This window comes from Suncus etruscus, chromosome X, assembly GCF_024139225.1.
Source record: "Suncus etruscus isolate mSunEtr1 chromosome X, mSunEtr1.pri.cur, whole genome shotgun sequence".
In the NCBI taxonomy this organism is placed as follows: domain Eukaryota; kingdom Metazoa; phylum Chordata; class Mammalia; order Eulipotyphla; family Soricidae; genus Suncus; species Suncus etruscus.
The window spans coordinates 131,069,725-131,090,732 of record NC_064868.1 but is presented as its reverse complement, the minus strand read 5'-3'; the positions used below and the strand labels follow the sequence as shown (position 1 = coordinate 131,090,732).

The window sequence follows — 21,008 nt, the reverse complement described above, 5'->3', positions numbered from 1 at the left end:
TTATTATAGTTTTGGGGCTGCACCTGGTGACGCTCAGGGGTTACTCCTGGCTCTGCTCAGAAATCACTCCGGATTTGGGGTACCATATGGGATGTGGGATCACATGCAGGTCAGCGCATATAGGGCAAACATTCTACTGCTTGCGCCACCGCTCTGGCCTCAGAGACCTCAAATTATTTTTGGTTTTTGGGGCCACACCCGTTTGATGCTCAGGGGTCACTCCTGGCTAAGCGCTCAGAAATTGCCCCTGGCTTGGGGGGACCATATGGGACGCTGGGGGATCAAACTGTGGTCGAGATCTTTCCTTGGCTAGCGCTTGCAAGGCAGACACCTTACCTCTAGCACCACCTCACCGGCCCCAAGACCTCAAATTTTTAGTCAGGAAAGCAGGAGCACCTTGCCAAAACACCGACATTCCTTGGTCACCAGAATCACTTAAGTCATGTCTGATTTCATATGACCTAATAGGTTGGTTTGTACATCTGTCATGTATGTAGTCTTATCTACATTGGCTTTTGGGTCCACACCTTGCCAGGGTTGGGGAGACTTTGCAGTACTGGTCCTCAAAACCAGGGTTTCTACATGCAAAGCCTGTCCTCTGGTGCATTGAGCTTTTTCCTCTCCTTAACTCACTCATTTTAAAATTATGTTTGTAAGACTTAAGTCATCACTCCTGTGTGGTGAGGTTTTGGTTCTTTTTGAGTTGGGGTCAGTAGAGCTGTGTTCAGGACTTACTGCTTACTCCACATTCAGGGATCTGTCTCCGTCTGGCTCAGGAGACCATATACAAAGCTGGGCTTTAAACCTGGGTTGGCTGTATGCAAGGCAAGTGCCCTGCCCACTGTACTGTCCCTCCAGACCCTGTACAATCCTTTTGCAATTGTGATAGGTCTTCCGGGAGCCTGTTGGCCTATTGCAGTGCTTCTCAATTATTTTCTGTCATGCCCCCCTAGAAAGAAAACATTTTTCATGCCCCCTGCACGACTGTAAATAGTATCTTTATTAAAAAACTTTAACCTGCAAAACAAAAATATATAAAATAATTTGAGCTGAGTTTTTAATCAGAGTTGATGCCTGGATTAATGGCTACAATGAGCACAATTGCGATGCATAGCTTTTTGAAGCAGGGTTTGAAGCAGGACACAGCAACTCTCAGCTCCAGAGACATACAGAGACATAAACACTGGCTTAGCTTGTTAGGACAGTGTTTGCCAAGGTCAAACGCTCCCCCCCTTAATGGAGCCTCACGCCCCCCCCCCCCGGGGGGCACGCTCCACTATTTGAGAAGCATTGGGCTATTGTGTCCTCTTCATAATAAAACTTGATGGGTTGTTACTTTAACACATTAACGCTGGTGTGTACTACTGATGGCTGGCAGTTGAATGTGGTTTAATGAACACACATGGCAGTTCTGGTACATCTTGTTAATACTAAGTCTTCATTATTCTAACATACACACCTTACATTAGAGTATAAAACAGTTGTGTAAAACTTCCTAACCTCACTCATGTTCATTGCTCATATCTCTTACCTTGTAAGAAGGCCAAGTATTTATTCCAGTGGGGTAGAGTAGCTCTTCTTCCAACCATCAGTTCACAAACCAATGCCAGTCTACCAGGTAGAGAAGCATCAAATGCCACCAATCTACCAGCCTTTGCTTATAGTGCCAGTCTGATGGATAGACTGGCAGTATGTCCTGCCAGTAAGCAGGGGCAGGTGCCAGTTGGCAGGAGTAGGAAAATTTGAGAGAACACATGGGAAAAGGTACAGACACAGCTATTTCACAGTGCATGCGTTCACTTTCTGACTTCAGGGGGACTGTGGTTGTAGCAGAAATGTTGACCTACATATCAATTTGTAGAATTAACTACTCCATTATTGTGATGTATATGTCAAATGCGACATGAGCAAATTTGAGTTTCTTTCAAGTTTTATTTATTTGCATTTTGGTGCCTTACCTGACAGTACTCAGGGGACCTGTCTACAGTGCTGGGATTGAACCAATGTCACAGTTGCAACTGCATGCAGGGCAAGCTCCTATATACTTTGCACTAATGCTGCTGCCTGTGTTAAAAACACATTGCTGAGATTCTTTTTAAATTAAAGTTTTTGCTTTTTGGGGAGTCATCCCACAGTACTTGGGGCTTACTCCTGGCTCTGTTGTTGAAACCATTGCAGTGCTTGGAGAGCCACATGTGGTCCAGGGATTTATCACAAGGGTAGTGGCCAAACAAATCCCTCATGCAAAACAGGCGCCTTATACTTTTGGACTTTCTCTCTGGCCAGTACAGAACCTCTAGACTCTTTGCTATTTTGTTTTTGCTTTGCTTGTTTTTATAATGATGGTATAAAACCAAGCCTTCCTTCAATGCATATGGCATTACTAGTCTATAGAGCCAAATCCCTAGCCCTTAAAATGACATTTTAAGTTGATTCAATTTAAATAAGTATTGAATAACACTTAAAGGCTAGAAATTTGCACATGAAGAAGAGCTGGAAATTCTTTATGAAGAACTAGAAAGGGGAGGGGTGTGTGTTTGGAGCGATAGTACAGCAGAAAAGGGATGGATTGCTTTGCATGCAGCTGACCTGACTTGGATCCATAGTATCCCATAATTTTCTCCAAGAACCACCAGGAATGATCTCTGAGTGTAGAGCAAAGAGTAAGCCCATAGTTGGGTGTGACCCCAAAAGTTAAAAAGAAATGAAGAGCTGGAAATTTGAAGTAACACTTGAAAAGGCTGAAAAAAATTGATACATCCCCAGTTAGAAACTGGTGATGTAGCTGAGCCAGAAAGCCCTTGTCTTGTATGTGTGAGGCCCTAGGTTCGATTCCTGCCACCAGTGAAAAAAAGAAACAGAAGGAAAAGAAATTGGAGGGATGTGCTTTCTTTCCAAAACGTGTATCCTGAATTGGAAAAGTGATCCTTGACAGATTAATTTTTGTGCTAGATTGTAAACTATTCAAATTCAATAGCTGTGCTCATTTCTATGAGTTTCTTTATTGGTCAGTGTTTATATATATATATATATATATATACATATATATATATAATGTGTGAGCTACAAATACATTCTTCTTGAACAAATGGATTATCTCTCAAATTAACTTGTTTTGTTTTTTTTTTTGTTCCCATTCCCGCATTTAGAGCCGAGCTCCCATCTCAGCCAAGCTTGTTGCAAATATGCTCTCTGTAGCTGGTGCAGATCATATTATTACCATGGACCTACATGCTTCCCAAATTCAGGTATGAGTGGGAACCCAATATTGGGGGTTCGAATGATGAGAGAAGATTGATACTGCTGAAGACAGCAGAGAAGCAAACAAATGCCCAAATAACAGCTCAGATAAATTCTTACCTTGATAGTATATTTTTTATTTGTTTTTTTTTTTTTTGGTTTTGGGCCACACCCAGCGTTGCTCAGTGGTTACTCCTGGCTGTCTGCTCAGAACTACCTCCTGGCAGGCACGGGGCACCATATGGGACACCGGGATTCGAACCAACCACCTTTGGTCCTGGATCGGCCTGCTTGCAAGGCAAACGCCGCTGTGCTATCTCTCCGGGCCCTATTTTTTTATTTGTTTATTTTTGGGCCATACCCGGTGATGCTCAGGGGTTACTCCTGGGTATGTGCTCAGAAATCATTCCTGGCTTGGGGGGGACCATATGGGACGCCGGGGATCGAACAGTGGTCCGTTCTAGACTAGTGCGCTCAAGCAGATGCCTTTATGGCTTTGCGCCACTGCTCCGGTCTCACCTTGATAGTATTTTAAATCTGCTCATTTAAGTGTTGTTTTTGATCTCTGTGATTTGAGATGAGTGACCAGTGAGGCAGCCCGCAAAAGAAGACTGTTGTGGGTAGTGTGTTCAGACTGGGTTTGAATGCTTACTTGCCTATTCTGCATTGTGTATATACAATATTGACTATTAGTATTCTACTTACTAATTTGTAACCATGTATGATTATTTAATGTCTCTGACATGTACTGCTTAGGAGAGGGCAAACTTAACTCTTAACTACTGAATTTAGGGAGTTATTCCCTGCTGCTGAGCAACCTTACTGGTGCTGGAGACCAACCCAATCTTTAGCCTCCAAACCATATCTTTAGGCCTTTAAATCTGCCTTTTCTCTCCCATTCTGTTATTCTGAATATTCTTATTTATAGAGCAATGCTTAGATCATGACAGGTAAGAAATGGATACTGTTATTCTCGTTATTCCCCTTAAATATTTAGAACATATAAATTGGAGGTTCTAAAATAAGGCCTTTTCCTTGGAGGTTGTTTGATTAGCACTAATGTGCCTATCATCTATGAAGGGGAGAGAAAGACAATGAACTAAAACTAACCCAGCTTCTTTTCACAGGGCTTTTTTGATATTCCAGTGGACAATCTGTATGCAGAACCAGCCGTGCTCAAGTGGATACGTGAGAACATCTCTGAATGGAGAAACTGTACCATTGTTTCACCGGATGCTGGTGGAGCTAAAAGGTCTGGTTGAAATTCATATTATCCCTAATATATGAGGAAAAAAGTTAGACAGATCAAAAAGTCAGATTTGAGGACTTGGAGAAAGTATAGCAGTGACCACACCCCATCAGGCTCGATTCTTAGCAACAGATGGTCCCCTAAGCATGGCTAGGTGCAGCCCCGGAACCTCTGAGCATTTCAGAGTCACTACCAATGTGAGACAGACAAATAGTCCTCAGCACGTATCATTCAAGCAGCATCACATCCTCATGTTTTGTATTGAACCTCTAGCTCGAAAGGTCTCCTGAGCAGTATTTAAGGACCACAACAACCATTTCCCACCCCTTCAAAGTGTTATTTTTCTATCCAAGTGACACTTTTGGGATCTATGTGTCATTAGCAGGGACATGAACTGTTTAGAGTTGTATCACTCCTTTTTTACTGGCTTGAGTCATTTACCTGGAAGACAGGACAGCAGTATGAGGAACAGTAAATAGTTCATGATATTGTAGAATTTGAATATATCCCATTGGTGACTTGATGCACAGCAGAGGAAGGGACATTGATAGAATGGATGGAAAATGGGTTTTCTAATGAATGATATCTCCTATAGTATTGCATATTAGTAAGATCTTACACACCTTTTTTGTGGGGGGGCCACAAAAGGCAGTGTTCAGGATTTACTCCTGACTCTGTTCAGGAGAAACTCTTGTAGGATTTAGGGGACCATATGCATGACCAGGGATTTGAGATGAAGTTGACATCATGCAAGGCAAGCACCTTACTCTGTATACTATCTTTCTGGTCCTACCACATTTCTTTGTTTTTGTTTTGTTTTGGTTTAGTTTTGGTTTTTGGTCACACTTGACTGCACTCAAGAGTTACTCCTGGCTCTGTGCTCAGAAATCACTCCTGGCAGGCATGGGGAACCATATGGGGTGTTGGGATTCGAACCACCTTCTGTGCTGAGTCAGCTGTGTGCAAGGCAAATGCCCTACCTCTGTGTTATCTTATGCTATTGATTACCATTTCTCTCCTGGGATGGGAACACGAAAACGGGAGGAAACTAAATTATCACAGGGATTTTATTTATAGCCAAGATCTAAATGTTTTAAAGGAAAATACTGAATTTTAGGGAGTGTTAGTTGCTGTGGTTTTGCAGCTCACGTAGCTCCAACTAAACTCATTTCCTTCATGGATCACTCGTTAGTAAAGGATTTAAAAGTATGATAATTTTTTTTCTTGTTGTGGAAATAGAAGGAAGAACTACAAAGCACAAATGGTTTGGAAAAGCTTATGCTGTTTTTTCTAAAATCCATTCATATCTTCAATGACTGTTTCTCAGCAACCTCTTTATGTCAGTAACTTCAACAAAATTGGGAAGCTGCGACTTTGAGTTCTGTCATCCAGCCAGATGTGTGGCTTTGTGAGTCTCAAGTAATTACTGGTTACCATCAATAATTCCAGAGGATAGACCCTTAAAAACTGCTCCCTAGTGGTCCAGTTGTCACACTTGCCTCAAGTTGTTTAGCATTATTTCCACATCATGCCATGGGGCTGAGAAAAACCCGTCACTTTTAAATATTCAGGCAGCATTTAATTCTAAAGTTGAGTCTGAAATGGCCTTCAGTAGTTGCCATTATTGCCACATGATTTTCTTTTGTTTGTAATTCCGAGAAGTGATAGAAGTGTTTCAAAGTAAGTGGCTCCAAAGTTTGGCAAGCTTTGGAAGAATTTGATTCTGGCTTGCACATAATTCTCCTCTCAAAGACCCAGCGCATGACTTGTCAAGCCCCTTTTCTCTTTTGTCACACACTGAGTTCATTGGTCCTTGAGCTTGATTGGTGATACTTTAACTAATTGATCATGTCTTTGTACCAAATTTATAATCATTTTAATCAGATTGGTTCATGCTGTGTGTTCACGCAGTTGGACTAACCAGCACAGAGGTGGTTCATTTAGCTCGGGGTCCACCAGTAGTAAGACTGCTGTCCCATCTTGTATGCTCTTGATTACAAGGTTATAGATTCTCCTCTGTCCACTTAACACTGTGACCATAGTTCCAAGGGAAACCAGACATAATGCTCTGGTTAGGTTAGTGCTTCATTAAAAGTATAATCCATGGGGGCTAGACAGAGAGTACGGAGTTCAGACTTGCGTACTGCCACCTACGTTTGATTTCTGTCATTGCATATGGCCCCTGGAGCCACTACCAAAAGTGATCCCTGAGCAGAGCCAGGAGAAACACTGAGCACAGCAGCTCGTATCCTAATCCCCCCCTCCAAAAACAAAACAATCCAATAGCCTGCTTGAGTTTGTGAGCTAGTACACAGGGGTTAAGGAACTTGCGTGCAGCTGATCCCAATTCAATCCCCAGTACCACATATGATCCCCCAGCACCATTAGAAGTAATCCTTGATATTTCCAGGGATGGCCCTCCCCCTCCCCCCACAAAAAAATTAACGACCCAGCTGTGGCTTAGTGGTAGAATTCATTCCTTGCCACATATGAGGTCCTGAGTTTGATCCCCAGTACACAGAAAACCACAATCCAATACTGCAAGCCCAGGCCTCTGTGTGATGAGACTGGCCATGTAGAGCATGGATGTGCATGCCACTAGGCAGCACATACCATTTATACAGTATTTATTTGTTTCAGTAGAGTATATATATACTTTATTCCCACACATGTTTTAAAACACATTTTCTAGTTGGGCTTGTATTTACATTCCATTTAATACATTCATAAACCATTCTCAGGATATGGAAGCATTCATCTTAGGGAGGGACACAGCTGGAGAAATAGGATAAGGGCTAAGGCATTTCCAGCCCTGGGAACTGTTTGGATGTACAGAACATTGTCCCTGAGCACATACATGTAGATTTTAATTGAAAAAAATGAAACTGTTTTACAGAGTGACCTCCATTGCTGATCGGTTAAATGTGGATTTTGCCTTGATTCACAAAGAACGAAAGAAGGCCAATGAAGTCGACCGTATGGTGCTGGTCGGCGATGTGAAGGACCGGGTTGCTATCCTGGTGGATGACATGGCTGACACTTGTGGCACAATCTGTCATGCCGCTGACAAGTGAGTGCTGAGTGATTGGCACAGTGACTAGACGTGAAAAGCTAATGCCTGATGGATCTTTTGGGGGTGTTGTGGGGGGAGTAAGCACAGCCAGCCATGCTTGGGCGTGGGGATACCATGTATTCCCAGAGATTGAATTTAGGATTTCCTTAACTGTTCAGATCAGCCCTTTGAGCTATCTCTTAGCTGCAAGCTTGCTGATTTGGGTAATTAGGTGGATGAGAACTAATTGGAAGAATTATGCATCACCTTAGTATAAAATGACAGTGCTGTCAATGAAAATTATTTAAAATTTTTGGTTATCAGGGCCTAGAGGGGGTGGGAGGAATGGAAAGCTAATGTGTTTTCATGTATTAGGCTTTTTGTTTTGTTTTGTTTTGTTTTGTTTTGTGGTGTCAAGACATCAAACTGTCCGCTTCACCACTGAACTCATCCCTATGCCTGAATTCTATTTCTCCTCAGATTTCTGTGAGTTTTTTGACTGCTCTGTATTGTGCTAAAATATATAAAATTTGCTTTATCCTTTTTAAGGGTGCAGTACCATGGTGTTAGTTACATTCACATTGGTTTGGTTTTTTGTTTTGTTTTGTTTTTGGGCCACACCCATTTGACACTCAGGGGTTACTCCTGGCTATGCGCTCAGAAATCGCTCCTGGCTTGGGGGGACCATATAGGACGCCAGGGGATCGAGCCGCGGTCCATCCTACGCTAGCGCTTGCGAGGCAGACACCTTACCTCTAGCGCCACCTTCCCGGCCCCATACATTCACATTGTTATACAACTATCATCACTTTTATTTCCAAAAGTGTTTTGTGTTTATTATTATATTTTAACTTTTTACTGAAACCACTGAGTTACAAGTCCTTCATGGTTGTATTTCAGGCATATAGTGACAGCGCATAAGGGCCATTCTCATCACCAGTGTTGACCTCCCGCCACCAGATTTCCTAGCATGCATTCCATACCTCCACCCTTAGTCCCATTTCTACCAGTGTAACAGGTCCATAGATACCCAAGAGAGGGATTGCTGTGTCATAGAGTAGCTCAATTTTGAGTTTAGTGAGAACCCCATACATTCCCACCTGCAGTGGATGAGAGTTCCTTTCTTACCATATCCCCACCAACAGATAGCTTTTATTGCTATGTGTTTCCCCCTAATTATTGCTTTTGCTGTGTCCAGTAGATTTTTGGCAATTTGTTTCTTTTCATTCATTTCAAGGAATATTTTTATTTCTTCCTTGATTTCCTCTTTGAACCAGCTGTTGTTGAGCAGCATGTGGTCTAGTCTCCAGGTGTTAGAATTTCTCCACATCTTTTTACAGTTAATCTTGATCTGTGTTTCATTGTAGTCTTGATAGGTGCGGGTATAATTCTTATATTTGTGAATTTATCTTTGTTAGACTTGTATCCTAAAACATGGTCAATCCTAGACAAGGTTCCATGTGCACTTGAAAAGAATGTATAGTCAGCTTTTTCAGGATGGAATGCCCTGTGTAGGTCCATAAGTCCTAGTTCTCCTAGTTTCTCATTTAGGGCTCTTATGTCTTTGCTAGAGGTATGCCTAGTGATCTGTCTAGTAGCGATAATGCTGTGTTGAAATCTCCCACTACTATCACATTTCCTTCCATAAGTTTTTCTAGGTTTGTGAACAAAAGCCTTGTAGATTTTTTTGGCTCTGCTTTTGGTGCATAAATGTTGGGCAGAGTTAGTAATACTTGGACTAATGTTCCCCGATCAATAAGTAGTGCCCATCTTTGTCTCTGAGTACTTTTTTGAGGTTGAATGCAATTTGATCTAAGTACCTTTGTCCCAATTTTTTTTGTGTTCTACTGGCATATATAATTGTTTTCCATCCTTTTACTCTAAACCTGTGTCTATCCTGAACTTTCAAGTGTGTTTCCTGCAGGCATCAGATACATGTTTTTCCCCCTTTTTTTTGTTTTAAATTTGATACTCAGACTGCATCCTCTCTCTCCCCCTTGCCAAAGGCAGCCGCAGAAGCAACACCTAGAGCCGGCTTCACGCTCAGGAGAGGACGCTTTGGCTCCTCCTCGTGGTCGGGTTCTCTCCAGGGGTCTCAAACTCAATTTACCTGGGGGCCTCAGGAGGCAAAGTTGGAGTGATCCTTGAGTGCCAAGTCAGTAGTAAGCCTTGAACATTGGGGGGTGTGACCCAAACAACTAAAACAAAACAAAAAAAGATTCCCCTAGGGCAGGGCCACGAAATGTTGAACATTGGGGGGTGTGACCCAAACAACTAAAACAAAACAAAAAAAGATTCCCCTAGGGCAGGGCCACGAAATGTTGTAGGGAGGGCCGCAATTGCAGCATCGAGTTTGAGACACAATCAGAGAAACTTCTCTAGTTACATACTATAGAAATGATCCCTGAAAGCATAGTCTTGTGTTTTTTTTTTTCCTGATCCAGCTCTCTACTCTGCCTTTTGATGGGACAGTTTAATCCATTTGCCATTTAAGGAAATTATTGACAGGGGGCTGTTGTGCTGTTATATTGTGTAGGGTTGTTGTTACAATTGGGCATTCCTTGGAGTAATTGATCTCTGAGTAGTTCATTTAAAGTCTGTTTGGTTAGTGCAAATTTTGCGAATTCTTTTTTCTCTGAGAATATTTTTAACCCTCCTCCTTTGTAAAGAAGATTTTTGTTGGGTACTGGACTCTAGGTTGAAAGTTTCTTCATTCAGTAGTTAGAGTGTCATTCGACTCTTTTCTTGCCTGCATTGTTTCAAATGAAGATCTCGTTTGATTCTTATGTTCTTTCGTTTGTACTTGAGGTTTTTCTTCTCCCTTAATCATTTAAAGAGTTCATCTCTTTTTTTTGCCGTTTGGATTACTATATGTTTTGGTGTTGTTTTGTTAGGGTCTATTTTGTTAGGCATTGTTTTTGCAGCCTCTTTCCAGAGAGTGCGGGAAAATTCTCTGCTATTGTCTTCCTCACTACTTGTTCTTCCCCTTTCCTGTTTTCCTCCCTTTCTGGTATTTCTGTAAATCATACATTGTTTCTTTTGTCTTTGTTCATTAAGTACCTTGCATTTTCTTCCAATGTTTTGTCTCTGATTTCTTTGTTGACTTCTTTGTTGCTGGCTTGTATTTTGTCTTCTGATTCATCCATGTGGTTCTCCAGGTGTGTAATTCTGCTACTATGTCTTGCTAGCATGTTTTTTTAGTTCTCTTAGTTCTATTTATATGGATTCTCTCATCTTCTGATAGAGTTCTTTGAGTTGCTTGGATTGCTCATTTATAGATTTCTTACTTTTGTAGGCTAATGATTTCTTGATTTCTACTGCTAAAACATTAAATGCTGATTTTAGGTCCTTATCTATATGACTTTTGTGTTTTGGAGTACTTGGAAATTTGCTAGGATTTTTCTCCATATCCTCAGCTGCAGGTGTATTCCTTAGTTTCTCTATTGTTCATTGTATTTGGTGGGTTGGAGTGCTGGAGTTTTATGTTAAACAAAACATGTTCTGGGACCCGAGAGATAGCACAGCGGTAGGGCATTTGCCTTGTAAGTAGCAGATCCAGGATGGACGGTGGTTTGAATCCTGGCATCCCATATGGTTGTCTGAGCCAGTCAGGGCTGATTTCCGAGTAAGAGCCAGGAGTAACCCCTGAGTGACACCGGGTATAACCCCAAAACCAAAACCCCCCAAAAATATGTTCTATTTAACTGTTTGTATAAGAGGTGTTAGAGATATATCTGTTTTATGGCTTACTTATTCTAGTTAAGAGAAGTTATCCAAGTATGATAGAAGTATTGCACTATAGATCATTGGGTTGTTCTTCTGGTTTGGGGGCTGTATATTTCTAAGGGAAAGAAAAGCTAGCACCAATTTGCCTAGAATGATTTGGTATAATTTGAAATGTCCTGTGCCCCATCCCTGCCGAGCTAGGATTGGTGAGATTTGGGAGACAGGGTGAATGGGCAGTTCTCTCAAACCTCTCCTCGGAGGACACAGTTGGGGGCTTATGCAATGGAAGCTGCGGATGCCTTGGAGGAGGGTTGGGGCTCTGTTTATTTTTTATTTTGTTTTCTGTTTATTTTTTGTGGGCTGACTACGTACAAGGGAAGGGCCTTCCTGTATCTATTTTCAACATTTTGTTGTCACTCCAGATGATTTGCCTTACCAGGAATCAGCCTAGTGTCCCATGCCTGAAAGCATGTAACTGTATACGGAATTACATACTGACCCTCTAAATAATCCAATTCTGATTTTTTTCCTTTGGAAGCAAAAAATGTTTCCTACAAGGTTCAAGATTATTTCTGCCACTGTGCTAAGAGATATTTGCCAATAATGTTCAGGGAACCATAGGTGGTGCTGTGGGTGGAACCTGGGTCAGCGGCATATGAGCCAAGTGCCTTAGCCCTTGGATTATCGCTCTGGCTCCAAAGCTACAGAGTTTTCTCTAACTTTCTGGCTATATGCCACATCACCTGGAACAGTGCCTGACACATTAATTTTCTCTAAATTTCTCAGTCAGGCGAATGAGTCTTTGAAGACAGGAGGACACCACTCCTAGCACTTTTGAATTTTGTAGATTCGAATCCAAGCCTCCCTGGCTTGTTTCTAGCCAACATTTTGCTAACCATGATTTCTGCTGACTGTGGTGGGTTTTGAAGAACAGGAGAACTTAGAGGATTCTTGGCATTTCTAGCAGAATTAGGGGAACAAAGTGATGAACAGCCTGGAATTAGGAAGTTGGATCACCTGGATAAAATCTCCAGGTCAGGAGCCAGGAGGTAGTACAGTGGTTACAGTGGATGCCTAGCTTGCAGCTTGCCCAGGTTCCACCCCCAGCACTGCAGGGGTGGTTGGGGAATCCCTTGGCACTGCAGAGCCTTAGTAGCATCACCTCTTCAGCTCTTTGCACTGAACCACACATCAGATCAAATCTTCCACAATATACACACACCAAAATCAAATCCTATCAAATCCTCAACATTTCTATTTACCTGTTGTGGAGAGATTGTGACAAACCTTTTTGCAGTGTTAAGTCTCCTTTCTCCATATCTAAAATACTGGCTTTGTTGGGCTCCTTTCATAGCTGTAGAGGGCAGTCTTTCTGACATGAATAAGATCATCCTTTCTGCTTAGGGATCACTAGTGGCCAGTATCAGGGCCTTATGAGGTGCTAGGGATTGAGCATACAAGGACAGCTCCTTAAATCCTGTATTATCACTCTAGCTCCTTCATTTAAAAGATTAAGAAAGCTGTTCATAATAGAGTTGGTTCAGGCACACACTGTTGTAACAACAATCTCACCATCCATGTTACTTTCCAATAATTACCAATAATCATAAGGTTTCCCCCATATCCCAAATTATCCACTTTATTTAATATTACTTGCTCCAATAAAACTTAAGGAATCACAAATAGAATTCTTTTAGGAATGGCAAATTATAAAATAATAATCAGTTTTTGACAATTGAATGTGATATGTTTTAACCTTTAATAATCAAGTATAGGACAATCACGTGCACCATTAGTGAATGGCTTACTCAGTTTCACATACTGGGAAGCTTCCTGTCTTTTTAAAATTGCTTTATTTAAATACTAGTTACAAGGTCGTTCATAATAAAGTCGAGTTTTTTATAGGTACAAAGTTATTCGTGATTGAATTTCCATCATGTAATGTACAATATCCTTCACCAGTGCATATTTCCCACCACTGATGGAACTCAGTTTCCCTCCCACCCTCCCCTCTGCCTGCCTGTGAGACAGACATTTTTCTTTTCATTCAGTCTTACTCCCCCCCCCCACCTTTACAACATGTTGTTACTGAGGGGTATCATGCCTATCACTTTATCTCCTTTCAGTACCCAGTTCTTGTCCAGAGTGATCATTTCCAACTATCATTCTCAGAGTTTTCCCTTCTTTATGCTAACTGCACTGACTCGCTATTTATGGGAAGCTTCATACCATAGTCTGGTTCTCATGGCCCTCGTCTCTATTGTTCCCTAGCTAGTATTACCATACCACTTTTATTTTTATATTCCACAAATTAGTGAGATTATTCTATGTCTATCCCTCTCCCTCTGATATATTTTGATCAGCATAATATTCTGCATATTCATCCAGGTAAAAACAGATTTTATGACTTCATTTTTCTTAACTCTGTAGATGTTTCTTTATCCATTCATCTGTTCTTAGGCATGTGGGTCATTTCCAGATATTAGCTATTGTGAATGATGCTTTGATGAACATAGGAGTGTAGAGGGCCTTTCTGCATTGTGTTTTTGGGCTCCGAGGGTATATTCATAGGAGTGGTATTGCTGGGTTATATGAAAGTTCTGTTTCTTGTTTTTTGAGGAATATCCATATTGTTTTCCAAAAAGGCTGCACCAGTCTACATTCCCACCAGCAGTGAAAGAGTCCCTTTCTTCCTGCATCTGCACCAGCACTGATTATTCTGTTCTTTGTGATGTATTCCAATCTTTGTGGTGTAATATATCTCATTGTTTTGATTTGCATCTCTGATGTGGAGCATCATTTCATGGTCTTTTTTTGCCATTTGAATTTTTTTGAGGAAATGTTTGTTCATTCTCCCCATTTTTGGATAGGTTTGGATTTTTTTCTTGCTAAGATGTGCCTTGTACATCTTCGGTATATACAATGTCCTGTATATCTTGGGGAATTAACCTTTATCAGATGGGTATTGGGCGAATAGTTTCTCCCAATCTATTGGTAGTCTTTGCTTCCTGGTCACCATTTCATTCGAGGTGCAGAAGATTCTGAGTTTAATGTAGTCAGATTTGTTTATTTTTGCTTCCACTAGCTTGACCAGTGGTGTTTTACCCTTGAAGATTCCTTTAGCTTCAATGTCATGGAATGTTCTGCCTACGTTTTCCTCTTTGTATTTTATGGTTTCAGGTTTGATATCAAGGTCTTTGATGTATTTTGACTTGACTTTTGTGCATGTCATTAAAGAGAGGTCTAAATTCACTTTTTTGCATGTAGGTGACCAGTTTTCTCAATAACACTTACTTCTTGAAGAGGCGTTCCTTGCTCTACTTCATATAAAATAATACTCTTTTTTTCCTTTAGTTTTTGATTCACTCTTATATTTTTGGTCCACTTCTGGCTCTGCACTCAGAAATTACTTCAGGCAGTCTTCTGGGCACCATACCATATACAAAGGGATCAAATACAAGTCTATCAGAACAAGTCATACTCCCTACCTGCTGTGCTATATCACTCTAGCCCAAAATAATTTTCTTTTATTTATTTCAACTTTTCTTTATTGAGGCCATTGTGAATTACAAGTCTTTTACAGTTGTATTTCAGGTGTTCAGTGACAGTGAATTAGGGCCATTCCCACCACCACTGTTGACTTCCCTCCACCATAGTTCCCAGCATGCATCCCAAAACTCTACCCTTAGCCCCCTGGACTACTAATGTAATAGGTCCATTTTGTGTTTGGCTTGTTGTAGTTTGGATCTCGATTCTTTTGTCATTGACTTTGGCTTGGGTATTTAGATCTGACCATTTTTTCCATTCAGTGTTCCCGAGACCACTTGGCCTCTGGGCCCCATCCACTATTTTTTTCTTTTCTCAATTTGTTAAAAGACAGAAATATGAGACAGAACAAGCAATTTAAACTCTATGGAAAAGTGGGAGCGCCTATCGTGAATATAAGTAAAATTAAAAGAAGAAAAGGGAGGGGCAGGTGTGGCTTTTTTTTTTTTTTGGCATAGGCACATCAAACATTGGGGAAATTAGAAAGAAAATTCCTTTGGCTTAAGAGATACAGGGCATCTCCACCTCTGAAGCATACTCTTAAAAGACCAAGTACAGTCTGTGTTGGTTGTCCAACCCCAATGTCTCTCTTTATGATCTCAGAAAAAAAAAAAAACAAAATAATCCTCTTAAATTAATATTACACCTAAACTAATAACACTAGGATTATCTGTTTATTTTATTTTGCTGGGTTGTTTGGGGGGCCACACTTGATAGTATTCAGGGCTATTCCTGGCTCTGCCCATGAATGATCCCTGTCTGTGCTCCAGAAACCATTTGTGGTACTGGAAATTAGCTCATATAATGCAAGGCTCTGGCTTTTGCAGTATTTCTCTGACCACATCCAACTGTTTGATGTAGCACTAGTAATTTCCTTCATTCATATTTTTTCATTGCCTGCTTTCACAGTCCTCTCTTGCCTTCCCTCTGTTTTCCATCCTGCCAGTCATCCATCTCTAATAACACTTCCAGTCAATCTTTCACACTACCTTCCTGCTTTTTAATCCCAGTTAAGTCTAGCTCCTGCCATTGCTTTTAAAACTCTTGTTGCTTTCCACCACTTACAATGGACTATTGTTTTCCATGTATTTTAATTTAAATTGATTGGGGAAGGTTTGTACCATGCCCAGTACTGTTTGGGTTGGTCTTGGCTCTGCTCAGCAGTGACCCCTGGTCATGCATGGGTGGCCATATGCAATCCTAGGATCAAACTGTAGTTGGCTGCATTGCATGTAAAGTGATTGAACCCCTGTGCCAACTTTCTGTTCATGAGTTCAACTTTTTGCATTTCCTAAATATAAAATTGATTTATCATTGAGTTTATGATAAGTGTTCAGACACCCAATCCCTGAGACACACCACACTTGCCAATAAAAATGCGAGTATCATCCACCACTATCAAATTTCTCATCTACTTATTGCCCCAACCCCTTATCATTTTTTAAATGTTCAGTTCTGCGACCTTTGCACAAAGCCTAGCATAGAATAAGTGCTAAAAGAATATTTATGTGTCTATTTTAGATCTCAGAGTTTCTAAATAGCTTGCCTTTATCAGCAATAATAATGGTAATTACCAAACAACTGGACTCTGAAATGTCAGTATCTTGACAAGATCAAATTTTTGTCTGTCTCATGGTGTACCAGTGTTCTCTTTCAGTCTAGTGGTATTGCATTTTAAAACCATGGCTTCCGAGATTTCTAGCCAGTCACAAAGGGACTAGAATAGCAAAGATAGTACATGGAAGAGTTGTCACACAAGCCCAATGATGAAATGGTATCCACTGTGTGTAACACCATTTTGTGAGTCAGTTAAGTCACATGGGAAATGCAGTCCAGTTCTGTGCCCCCACAGAAATGTGGATGAGTTTTATTATGTGTAGAAGTTCTCCTCAGATAAGTTCGTAGTCCACTTCTATCTTGTCCTGTGGACTGAATTGTTTCCCCTGTCATATTTAAAGTCACAAAGTGGTGTTATTTGGAGATGTGCATTTCAGAAGAAAGAACTACCAGGACCAGAGAGATGGTACAAGGATTAAGTCCCATGCCTAGTTCAATTCCCAACACCACCTGGTTCTCCTAACATCACCTAGAGATTTGCGCACTAACAGGGTAGCTCAGGTGATCCTTGGCACCACAGGGCCTGAGTAGCACTGTGTCCTTGGGGCCTTGCATTGACTGCCAGCTAAGATAGCTGAGAATCTCTGGAATGGATCCCCAGCCCTCTGAACAACACTTGGGATATTATATTAGCCCCTCATTCCCAACTCCACCCTGAGCTTCAAAAGAGGGACACTAGAGAGAGCTCACTTCTGCACTGTTTGTTTCTGTTTGCACATCCAGGGTTGTATGAGCTCCCCCTGCTGGGCCCTTCCAACAAGCCAAGTTAAATAGACCTTACTGTTGCTTGATTTTAGATTTGTTAGCATCTAGCACTGTGAGAAATAAAATTCTGGCTTTTTTTTTTAATTTTTCTTTTTGGCTTGTTTTGGGACATACCTAGCAGTGCCCAAGAGCTACTCTTAGCTTAGTGCTCAGTGGTTTCTGGCACTGCTTCAGGGAACAATGCAGTGCTGGGACTAAAACTCAGGGCCTTATACAGGCCAGGAAAGAATCTACATCACTAAGTTCTATGCCTAGCTCCCAGAATTTAGATTTACATTTTTTATTTTGGTTGTGAGGACACACTTGATGATGCTCAGGACTCCGCTTAAAGATCACTTCTGCTTATGTTTGTGGGACTATATGGGGTGTTGGTGATCTGCCGTGACTGCATGCCAGGTAAGTAAGTGCCTTTGGCCTTGTATTGTCTTGTTCGCCCCTAGATTCAGCTTTTTAAAGCAGCCAGCTCCAGTTCTTGCATGCCAAGTAAGATGAAGCTAATCAGGTCTGCTTTTCCTTCTAGGCTTCTGTCAGCTGGAGCCACCAGAGTTTATGCTATCTTAACTCATGGAATCTTTTCGGGTCCGGCCATCACTCGCATCAACAATGCATGCTTCGAAGCTGTAGTTGTCACCAATACCATACCTCAGGAGGATAAGATGAAACATTGCTCCAAGATACAAGTAAGGATGCCATTTTTTTGCCAAAGAAGATGCCACTCCATGTTGTAGGGAGTGGCGGCAACAGATTTAAGTGCGGTGACTTGATTCTGAAAAGTTCTTCTATGACATTTAAGGGTTTGTTCTTTTTCCCCTTTTTGGGGGGGGGTGAGGGGTTATACCTGACGATCTTCAGGGCTTACTCCTAGATATCTGCTTAGGGTTCACTCTTGGTTGGGGTTTTGAGGACCATATGGGATGCCAGGAAGTGAACCTGGTTTGGCTATGTGCAAGACAAGTGCCCTACCCACTGAACTATCTCTTTAGCCCCAGAGGGTTCAGTCTCACCCAGATCTGTGATCCAAAAGGGGAAGAAGAAAACATTTTTTAATTCAGATATCAAAACCTTTAGACTCTTTTGAGACTGGAGCCCAGGATTCTTCCCCACCTTGTATTGATGGATACTTAACATCTGCAGTCCCATGCTTCGTGGTGTGGGTGACACTCCTAGCTCTGTCTCTGCCTCTATATAATATCCAGCCTTTTAGCTGATGGTATTTACCTGGAACTTTAGTCATTATCAGAATGCTCTGGAAGCCACCTAAATCGATTCCTCCTGCTTCTAGTTTCCTTGGCTCTATTTGAGGCCCATAGAACCAAAGCTTCTCGGACTGATACTTTACTTTTCTAAGTAATATTGTTAGACATTTTTGTTTACTTTTAGCTTTGGGGCCTTACCCCACAGTACTGGGGGAGTCACTCCAGGAACGCTTTGGAGACCCAAAATTGCTTCTACAGCTGCAGAACTCAATGAGTTCTCTCTCTTATACCTGGGACACAACATTTTTGGGGCCATATCCAGCAGTGTTCAGGAATTACTTCCTGTCTCTACTCAGGAATTATACTTGGTGGGCTCAGGAGAACATATAGGGTGCCAGGGATCTAACCCGAGTTGGTCACATGAAAGGCAATCGCCCTACCTGTTATACTATCACTCTGGTCCCCTGGGACACTTAATATTTGAGTGTTGGTACCTTTACAGAATGAGGCCTTGCTTCATTAAAATGTACAGTAACCTTTGAGGAGCTGGAGAGAGATCTCAATTGGCCAGTTGTCTGCTTTGCAGTATTGGGGATTGAAAGTAGAAGGCCTGGTTTCAGTCCCCAGTATCACATACAGTCCCTTGAGCACTATCAGGAATAACTTCTGAGCTCAGAGAGAGTAACCCCAAGCCAAAAAAGAAATAAGATACACTAATCCATTGGCTTTCTGAATTTAATAATGTAAAATTGATGGGTAGTTCTTAATTTCTTACTGTTGTTTTGTACTTTCAAAATTATTTAAATGACATCCTGCACTCAGGGGTTTTCCTCCTGTAGCATTTCGCTTATAAAGTGGCTTATAGTAGAAATGTTGAGACAGTACAGGGAGCAAGCCTTGTATGCTGTCAAACCCAGGTTAGTTAGCCCTGGCATGACATCGAGCACCACCAGGAGTGCCCCCTTAGCATAGGGCCATGCAGAATCCTGCATCCTGCAAATCCCTCGTCTCCAACAGAAAACATTATTTTGAATGAAACCATTGACAGTACCAGTAGGTGTGAATTTATGAGGGGGAATAGCACGGCTGTTCTTAGAAGAAGGCCCTCATTGGAGAGAGAGTCAGTCTGGGTGTGTAGACAAAGGCCCTTCCTTGGAGGGAGGAGGGCCAGAGAGTTGTGTCTGTGTTGGCATGTGTGTGTTGACCTGTCATCTCTGTGATTCTAACATGCTGTCTTCCTGAACTTTTCAGGTGATTGATATCTCCATGATCCTAGCCGAGGCCATCAGGAGAACTCACAATGGGGAATCAGTTTCTTACTTGTTCAGCCATGTTCCTTTATAATAGAAAAATTGCGAGGCTTTTTACAAATCAAGTTACCCCCTCCCAACCTCCCTTCTTCCACCTTTCCCCTCCACCCCCCCCCCCCCGTGGTACTTGAGGAAACATTGAGCAGAATCACCAGCTGGCTTCAATTTAGTTTACCCACTTTAGTGTCTCTCCTAAAGACAGACAGAGAGACTTTCTTGATTTCCCCAGTGTATTGTGTTTGCTATGTCTTGCAGTTTTCACTCCAGCTCAGGTGTCGCAAGACTTAGCAGCTGGAGGGGGGTGTGGAGGACTTTGGGGGAACGGGAAGGCTCATAAATCTTGAGTGATCTTTTACAAATATTTGTATCACAATATTTTGGGGCTTTTTGGATTCAGATCATCTAAAGAACCAAATCAACCCAGCCTTGCCCCAAACCTGCCCCCACTGCCCCACTCTACTTCAGTCCCAAGTGTCTTAAGATGTTAAAGTTTATGTTCAATAATTGGCTACGCCCTGGCTGCCAAATCCTAGTACTGGCTGGCAACCCAGCTTGAGCAGCTCACAGCACAGCAAAGGCTTGGGAGAAAAAGTCACCCTTGGGTGACTTAGTGACAAAGATTCTTCTTTATATTTATATTCAGTTTGGCCTCACCGAACTATCTGTTTTCCTGGCCAGCTTCCTTGAGAGACCCCATGAGCTCACTTCCTCTGAGTAATCTGTACCTTTCCCTAGCCTGCTGTCCCTAAGGTGGTGGGTTTGAGTTGGTGCCTTTTAGTTGAAGTATTTAATTGTTGTCTTCCTTCCTTGGACCTATTTGGCCTCTGTTAAAAATAAATGTTTGACAGTCTCGTTAGAACAAACCAATAAAAACAATGTGACCTGTTTGTCTCTGTGTGATCGGCTGCTATAACTACTGGTGCCTCTGCCACAGTTTCAGTCTGGATGTTTCACTATCCTGTTGTTCTTTCTCTACACTATTTGCTCCAGGAATGACATTGAAGTTTTAATCAGCTGCAAGTATTGACAGGGCTTGGGAGCTGGGTAGGATGCTAGCGAGATAGCACAGGGTTTAAGATGCTTGTTTGGGGTTTGGTTTTGGGCCATGTCTGGCAGTGTTCAGTGCTTACTCCTGACTCTGCTCAGAGATCACTCCTGGCGGGGCATAAGGGATGGATCCTTTGTGGTGCCAGGAATCAAACCTGGGTTGACCATAGGCAAACACCTTACCCTCTGTACTTACGCTCCAACCCCTGAAGTGCTTGTGTTGCATTGGCCACCTTTCGTGTAATTCCCAACACTCCATG

At 41.8% G+C, this 21,008-nt stretch overlaps 1 protein-coding gene and 2 pseudogenes across 1 annotated transcript in view; 1 reads left to right on the top strand and 2 right to left on the bottom strand.

Moving 5' to 3' along the window:
• Positions 1 to 20,008, top strand: part of PRPS1 (phosphoribosyl pyrophosphate synthetase 1) — a 31,796-nt gene extending 11,788 nt beyond the window's left edge. Inside the window, exons 3-7 of the mRNA XM_049767608.1 lie at positions 3,150 to 3,248; positions 4,368 to 4,492; positions 7,386 to 7,559; positions 17,716 to 17,875; positions 19,643 to 20,008. Of these exons, the coding sequence (XP_049623565.1) occupies positions 3,150 to 3,248; positions 4,368 to 4,492; positions 7,386 to 7,559; positions 17,716 to 17,875; positions 19,643 to 19,735 (651 nt within the window). The 3' untranslated portion in view covers positions 19,736 to 20,008. The remainder of the gene's footprint in view (positions 1 to 3,149; positions 3,249 to 4,367; positions 4,493 to 7,385; positions 7,560 to 17,715; positions 17,876 to 19,642) is intronic.
• LOC126000069 (uncharacterized) lies at positions 9,512 to 9,614 on the bottom strand (annotated as a pseudogene).
• Positions 9,874 to 9,961, bottom strand: LOC126000068 (uncharacterized; annotated as a pseudogene).
• Positions 20,009 to 21,008: the final 1,000 nt, after the last annotated feature.